General features: G+C 45.5%; 1 protein-coding gene across 1 annotated transcript; it reads right to left on the bottom strand.

The window, feature by feature from the left end:
- Window positions 1-353: 353 nt before the first annotated feature.
- NXPE3 (neurexophilin and PC-esterase domain family member 3) lies at window positions 354-4,338 on the bottom strand. Its single transcript, XM_085608037.1, has one exon. It carries the CDS (start codon window positions 3,938-3,940, stop codon window positions 2,102-2,104), a length of 1,839 nt encoding a protein of 612 aa, XP_085464163.1. The 5' UTR covers window positions 3,941-4,338; the 3' UTR covers window positions 354-2,101.
- Between the last annotated feature and the right edge of the window lie 3,981 nt (window positions 4,339-8,319).

Here is an 8,319-nt window from a genome sequence, read left to right as displayed (position 1 = left end):
TGCCGGAGTTATCTGAATATGCTGGAGCTTTAACTGGAGTTTCCCTCACCATCTTCTATGGCGAGGAGTGATGCATTCATGGGTAATTAACATGAATTAAGCTTGGCTAGAAGCATGTGGTATAAGTCCTCCTCCCAACTCCCGAGGAAACTGAACTATGTTTCCTATGCTGGTGTGTGGAAGACGAAGCTGAGTGTGTATAACCTGAAGGTTCAGCCATATTGCAGTGAGCAAAAAGACAGGATGTAGCTGTGACTGGGTACAATACCTCTTGCAAGCACATAAACCACGATTAATGCCTCTTCACATAAACCAAACAGTGCTGAACAAGGAACACTCCTCTAGAACCAAGATCTAATTCAAAATACAGGTTTATTTTCTGTACCACAAAAAGCGGTTAGGCAACAAACAACTTTATGGAGTACCACAGCACCAGATACTAAGAGCAAAAAGTATGTTTAGCAGTTCTAGCTCTAAACTCCCCACCCCAAAAAATAAGTCCGACATTAGATGTCCCACATAGATGTAAGGGAGTGACAAATAGTAATGATGGTATGCAGCACTGAAGGACCATGATCATACCAGTGAGCAGAAGAAGATAAATTGGTTGGTATCACCGTGGTTGCAGGTGAATACTGAAGCTATCTAAGCCCCAATACCACATAAAGAGGCAGAAATAGGGGTTGCGATTCATTGGCAGTAGTATGGGAAGGATGGATACTACACATTATCTCTGCTTTTTTTTTTACAGTTTTATATAGCGCAAACTTGACCCGAAATGGGTATCAGAGCGCTTTGCATAGCACCGGTAGCATTACATGAGGACACATTCAAGTGTTTGTTTTGTTTTTTGCTAGGCACAGGAAGATTAAGTGATTTGCCCAGAATCACAGGATGTTCAGCCTCATTGCCAAGACTCGAACCCAGTTCCCCAGATTCTAGGTCCACTGTCCTAGCCATTAGGCCAACTCCTCTCCCCTTTGAAATCTGACTGCCTTCTGATCAAGAAAGCACTAATGGAAAAGATCAAAAAGATCATAGTTCAGTGTCATCTTGAGGCTCGGAGTCCCTCTTACTGACTGTTTCTCTGTAAGTGACTACAGTGGCAACCCTCACAGGTAGAATGCATATCCCAGAATGGCCAGAGAATGGTGATTTCCAATCTGCGATCCTACCCAAGATGCGTAAATTAGAGAGAGCTTTTAGTCTCTTGGAGCAGCAATGAAATGCAGTATACATGGCACAAAAGCATACTGTGAGGACACAGTCTCGATTTAGATGCAGGCAGCCTTCGACCGTATAGCTTAAGTGTGCTCTCTGGCAAGCAGAACACAAGCTTGAAAAGGGATACAGAGTTCACTTTTATTCCTCATAAGAGTGACTTGAAAACCACAATTCTCCATCTAAGCTGTGCTTCAGGTGCAGAGAACAATGGACCTGCTTTAGTTGGAGGGAGTGGAAAAGGATTTCCTTATTATTGTTAGGTACAACAGCGGTTATCTATATTTAGTTCTTCTGTCCATATGGACGAGTTGCATACATCACCGACTAATGCATAGTAAATCAAATGCACTTCTGTGGGTCAATGAGACTGCAATTGCTACCTAAGGACTAATGTGACTACATCTCCCTCATTCTTAAGTCTAAATAATATTCTGAGATTCCTTGCTTTGGGAATAGTAGAGCTCATTTTCTTTAATAATTTGTTTCATGAATATAACGGTTAAATGCTTTGAATCCATGCTTAGGACTGGGTTTCTTTCTCTATGCTCAAATAGTTAATGTAGAGTAGTTTCCAATCTAGGAGTGAGCTTTGAGATGAGAGAAAGAGCAGCGAGTCTAATCCCCAACTCTGAAAGCATTATCTTTCTTACTTTTACGCTGACGCTGTTTTTGAAGATTAGACATGACAATCATGTTACGGTAAAGCTGTGCAATTAATACAATTTGATTCATGCTTTGGGTAATCTAACAAGCGTGTTCTCTGAGTATTCATGACAACATGACCACTGGGTACATGTCTTACTGAGAAGTTGGTACCACTGCTAATGATGAATAACCTATACTAACCATTGGATTTAACTGCACATCTGGATGCAAATTAATCATAAGTACAAACATATGACAAAAACATATCGATCTGATTCTTAACAATGATGGGCTCTGGGTGCAACGAGTGTGGCAGATAGTGGGCTAGTGACATCGCCCAAGCATCCACAAAGTGGACACCAACTTCTTTGAACATTTTCCTCATTACTCCATCAAGCTGCGATGAGAACCAGTCACTATTAAAGAGGCTTACTTCCAATCCAAGCTCCTGTACATTAGCTGTTCGAATAACAATGACAGTATTTGGGCTTCGTTCCAGCATACGAAGGATAGCCTGGCGGATATTTCTCAGTCTTCGGATGTAGACTTCCACGGGGAAAGTGCTAAAATGAGACCAGATTGCTATAGCTATCACCGTGTCTCCTCCACCAACAATGCCATCCAGCTCATTTGCAATGTAACGAAGCTCGTTGCTTTTAACAGTAGAGAAACGAATGGGTGGTCCATGACAACGGTACTGCAACAGTATGTTGTGCTCTACATCCACTGATAAGAAAGGGCCTACGTTTTTGGGGCTTCTCAGATTAAATTCTTTAAGTTCTGGCACAAATGCGGTCAAATATTCATACCACTGCCTTATTGTAGAATCTCCAAAGAAGTAAACAAATTTGCCTTGTAAACACTGTATAACGTCAGATGAGTCGTTAAACTGTCGGATCTCATGAGTCCTTGGCTTCCACAGATCTTCATAATAATACCCAGAAAGGAAAGGTGGTGAACTATGGCTGCTTACTGATAGCGACTTCCACGGGCTGACAGTCACCACATCTGGGCCGCTTGGCAATATCGGTACTTTAAGGTTAATAGCTTTTTGGAACAACAGACTTTCCTCTTCTGTCAAAAGTCCTTTTAGATACCCTCCTTTCGCATGGTTAACTCTGTTAGAACAAGACAGCTTCTTCGGTCTGTAACAGAACCATGGCTCACCAGTATATAGATCGGTGTAATTACAAACTGGCAACTCTCCAGGTAGACACACATTGCACCGAGTTGTTTCCATTGTGCCACCCGACTTATATAAACTTTTAAAGTACACCCGGTCTGGTCGCTTCTCACGTAGCCATTGAAGGATCTGGATCCCTTCACTAGGATGAACAAGAGACACTGACACTCTGGCCTCCCCTGGCCAAGGCAATGTAAAATAGATTGTGTAAAACCCATTTCCGTGATCCAGCACTTTTCCAACTGCACCAGCTTTTACTGGCGGAGAGTAGATTCTTGCATGTATATAGTCTCCACCATATGGCTTTGGTTTCCCTTCAAAATCATACACGCGAACCAACACCTCTAGCTGATCTCCCACTTTAAAGTCACCTTGGGATTTCAAAATAACAAAACGACTATGAATAGGGTCAGTGCTTTTCAAAAATTTTGTTTTTCTTGATGATGGTTGTGGCCAAGCAGTTTCAGCTATTAAGGCTTCTTCTTCGGCTTGTGCTTGCAGTGAAAGATGTTGATTCTTAAAGCCACAGTATGGTTTTAGCGTAGAACTCACCAGCCGCGTCACTAACTGTTGTTTAACAGTTTCTGCCATCCAGTTAGACTTAGTCCCTATCCTGCCATCCACGCCCTCGAGCAGACGATTTAAGTGGAGTAACATGAGGATAGTTAGAACTGCAAGAATTAAAAGGCAAAGTTGCAATCGGCTGAATTTGGCCCACATTGTCTGCTCATCTTGTCTTCTTGTAACTGGAAGGTGTTGTGTCAAAGCCTTCACTGGTTTCCCCCCTGAACACGAATTGCTTATCACATGATGCTCTGATCTGTCAGTCAGAGTTGAATACGGATTCTTCGCTGGGAGTCTGCAGTTAAGGTTCTTGTACCGTAGCATCCCCTGGGATTTCGCACTTCATCAACCACAGCATCCTCGCATCTTGGGTAAGATATTTCAGCAGGACATGGCAAAAGAGCACTTTAAGAAATAAAAATGTATTGTTCCAAAAATGCAGTTGTAATCTGTCCTGCCAGTCCAGTGTCTTTGAAACGACCGTTAGAGTACAGCTGCATGTCATCTAGCACGCGCGCTCGTCCTTTACCTTAGAGCGGATTTTAATCACAAGTATGCAAATCTGTTCCGTGGTAGGCGAGGAGGGAAAGGCCAGTTGTGCCGAAGCGGAGAGGCAGAGATTGAAGAGGAAACAGAAATTCAGCGAATGTAACTGTCCCTACGCCTTCGTGCAGGGTTTCGGCTTAGCCCCGAGGCGGATTGTACAAATATTACACAACCAATGAAAGTGGAACCGGAAGCGTGGAGTCTAGTTCCTATTAGAGGAATATCCTTTAGCGTCCTTAGCAACCACACACGTCACATGACAGCAAGCCAATAAGAGGCTCCATACGACATCGTGAGTGACCGATGGAGACGGAAGTACTGCGGAGCACTTCCGCTTTCTCGGGTGTAGCGATCGGTAACTGCCCTTAGACCGCGATATCTGCCGAGGTTCTTCGTTCGTTTGTTTTTTAGCTGTTTTTATATAGCGTGAACTCGACCTGAAGGTATTTGAGCGCTTTTCAAGAACACCTGTTATAGGACACTCATTTTTGCCTGGAATCAAAGGATGTTGAGCCTAGACTTGCACTTGGTTCCCCAGTTTGTAAGTGGGCAGCTCTTGCCCTTACGCCACATAAATCCTTCACATACCCTTTTACGTTTGCCTTAACGTACAGCTTGGCGTACTTCTGCGATACGAGCTCAGAATGCCAGTAGTGTTCAGCCCACCAAGAGGGGATCTCTGTGTCAATAGAACTTTGTGATGCAAAGCTGAAGCGACTGTCCCTTGGCGAACCCACCGTGTAGGTGGTACATGGCCAGGGCTAGGTATGGGCAGTGTATCTACCAAGGGCCCGCACCTGTTCACAACTATGGGTCCCCCACCAAAGCATCGGCTTTATAAAGATTACAGTGTTAACAAGCTCAGGGAGCAGCAGAAATGCAGTGCTGCCAGGCCATGGGGAGAGAGGGAAGAGGCCTCCTCCCCACGGCCTTGCAGCCATGGGCTGAAATGGTTCTAAAATCCAATTGCTGCATCTGCATGATAACAGCCATTAGATGTGTGCTTGAAGTGCCCTTTGGTGTTGAAGTGAGCCCTGCCAGTGAATGGAAAGTGTAGTATTGGGGTTTCATACGTAGGATTTTGTATTCACCTGTCACGTATTCACTCGTTATTCTTTATTAGATTGTTGTGATTCTTAGGAATTGAGAATCAGAACAATCAGTGTGTTCTCTGTATATATTTCCATTAGTTGGAATGTTAGTGATTCTTCTGCCTTATACTTTTCTTGCCTGAGCTCTGCTGAGGGGTTGTCAGAATAAAGATTTTAACCATTTGATTGTATTTAGCGTCATTACTTCAGAAAGCCAGGCTCACAACAAAATAAATAATTATGTCCTATCACAATGGGCTTTCCTCACCAAGAATGGAGCAAAGGGAGACTGTTAGACCTGGCATCCTTGACATGAGTTTCCCCTGTATCTTTGCTTCTGCCTAATGTGTTTTTAGTGTGTGTTGGACTTCGTTTTTGCTGCTTTAGATTCTTTTGGCACTTTGTCACTGCTGTTCAGTGCCAAAGTGCGAGTGCTCCCTCTTTAAATTGTTGTCATGGATGAGTGGTTCCATAAATGGCTTATTTGATTTACTAAGTCCCTAATACAGTGCACTGTGTGTGCCCATGGCCTGTAAATCAAATGCTGCTAGTGGGCCTGCAGCACTGATTGTGCCACCCACACAAGCTGCCTTGCAAAGGGTTGTCAGACCTTCCATTGCAGTGTCTGTGTGCAGTTTAGTACTGCCATGTCAACCTGGCAAGTGCACCCACTGGCGAGGCCCTAACCTTCCATTTTCTTACATGTGAGTCACCGCTAAGGTAGGCCCAAGGTACCCCTGTGGGCAGGGCGCAGTGTATGTGAAAGGTGGGACATGTCCTGATAGTGAAATACTGCCAATTTCGTTTTTGACTATTGAAAGGCAATCTGTCCCATAGGATCGAATAGGGAGTTTACTTATAACATCCTATAAGTTTAACTGCCCATGGAAACAAGATGGGAAAGTGGAGTTTGGTATGCCTGAACAAAGGATTTAAAGATGCATCTTTTTGTAAGGAGGATGTTTATATTCTGGGTTTGAAAATACCACTTTTAGTAAGTGAGTATATTCTTGCTAGCCATCCAGTGTGCCTCTGCTAGGTTTGTGTATTGACTTTCTGGCTTGGAGTGACAGGGGCTGGGGATGTGCATTCTGTTCAGACACCCACGTGGGGGTGGGGGAGGGGTGAGTCATGTCCTGCCTTTACAGGGTGAGTCAGGGCTGGACTGAATAGACCTGGGCTGCATTTAGAGTAGGTGGAGGTGATTTCCTTTACACCTGATTGGACCTGGCCTGCCTTGGACAATGCTGTCTCCACCTCCTGCTGGGAAGCTGGGCCAGAGAGGACAAAACTGGTTTTTGCTGAGCACTGACACTCTCTGCCACAAGAGATCAAAGGACGTTTGACTATAAAAAGTGGGACCCAGACCTCTAACTTTTGGATTACATCTGGACTCAAGAGGAACCTCTGCCAAGGAGAAGAACTGGGAAAGCTGAAGGAGAAGTACGGCCCCTTTGCTGTGTACTGTTTGGGGTTGGCCTGCAGTTGCTGTTTCTGCCAAGGAGAGGACAAATACTTTGCTGTTTGCTGTGTATCCTGCTTGAAGAAGATATCCAAGGGCTTGAAGTAGAGCTTGCCTCGTGTTCTGAAGTCTCAGCGACAGAAAGAATTCACCAAAGGCTCCTCTAAACTTCCTTGCTGGGAATTCTGATCTACCAAGATGTGCCTGTTGCTGAGTTGGGCCTCTGGAGGTCGTTCCTTTTGTTGGGAACTGGCAAAGAGACACAACTAAGAGAAGCATGACGCATCCGCACCCGTTTCCGACGCATTGCCGGCGTGCAGGAAGAATTTCCATGCAGCGCCATCCTGCCGCTGAAGAAACCCACGCAGCACCTGCCCACGGCAGGAGAAATCGCTGCACGTCGAATCCCATAGACCGATCTCCGAAGTCTGAGATCACACCGATTCTGAGGCAGGCCCTGCTGTGCAGCTGCAAAACCAACGCATAGTGGGATCACCGCTGGAGAGACCAATGCAGGGCCATTGCCACTGCCGCATCGAGAGTTGCCGCATCCCTGATCCCTACGCATCACACCAGTGCACCAAACCTACATGGACACCGGGGCCACAATTAGAAACTGAGGCATCACCTCCCTTCAGAGTAAGAAACCGATGCAGCACCTCCCATTCAGTAAGGAACCGATGCATCACCTCCCCTGCGTGGCAGTAAGGAACTGACGCATCATCTTCCCTGTGGCTGTTTTTGTTTATGATTTTGACGCATCCAAGGTACTTTGTGTTGAAAGTGTTACATCTATAGTTTACTATGGACAGATCTGATTTTACCTTCTAAGAAGTACATTTTGATTACTGTAGTGTTTTGGTCTTGTTTGGTTTAGATAAAGATTAAAGGTGGGTGATTAACTCCGCTCCGCCTGCAGAGTTTGCTGAGTTTTAGAACTTTATAAGTTTACCTGTGCGAGGAGTCTAAGACTTACCTCTCAAATGGTGACCTGCTCCTGCTGGTGGCTGCACTCCGCTTCCACTGCTCCAGCTCGGAGAATCGAATTAAGAGCAAGAACTGCAGTGTGCGTGGCATATTGCATGAAGGCATGCTTGACCCAATGAAATCCCATGATAGGATCAGGCATGCCTTCACACAATATGCCATGCGCACTGCAGTTCTTGCTGTTAATTGAATTCTCCGAGCCGGAGCAGCGGAAGCGGAGTGAAGTCAGTAGCAGGAACCAGGAAGGAAGGCAATGGCAGCTGGGAGACTGGCGGCCGGACTGAACTGCCGTGGACAGCCGGTGCCGCAATACCCACCCACCAAGGAGGAGGTTCAGGAGGACAGGTAAGGTCAGGCCTTACTAAGCAGAAGGACGCTGGGGGGGCAATGAATGCTGCAAGTAACTCTGCCAGGCCACGGAACTCTGTGGAATTTCACGGGGTTTTCCAGGAACTCCGTGACATTCTGCGGAGTACAACTCCGTAAGCTCTGCTCAGGCCTAATAAAGATGTCATATTTTTCTAAACTGGTGTGGTGTCCATTTGTAGTATTTTCACTGTGCACAAATGCTTTACGCACTGCCTCTGAGAGAAGCCTGTCTGCTCATGCCAAGCTAC

Source organism: Triturus cristatus, chromosome 5_2 (assembly GCF_964204655.1).
Source record: "Triturus cristatus chromosome 5_2, aTriCri1.1, whole genome shotgun sequence".
NCBI lineage: Eukaryota > Metazoa > Chordata > Amphibia > Caudata > Salamandridae > Triturus > Triturus cristatus.
This window is presented reverse-complemented; position numbering and strand designations above follow the sequence as displayed.

What these genes read in the sequence shown, in the direction of transcription:
- NXPE3 (XM_085608037.1), bottom strand. Translation starts at nt 3,940, where the DNA reads ATGCTACGGTACAAGAACCTTAACTGCAGACTCCCAGCGAAGAATCCG.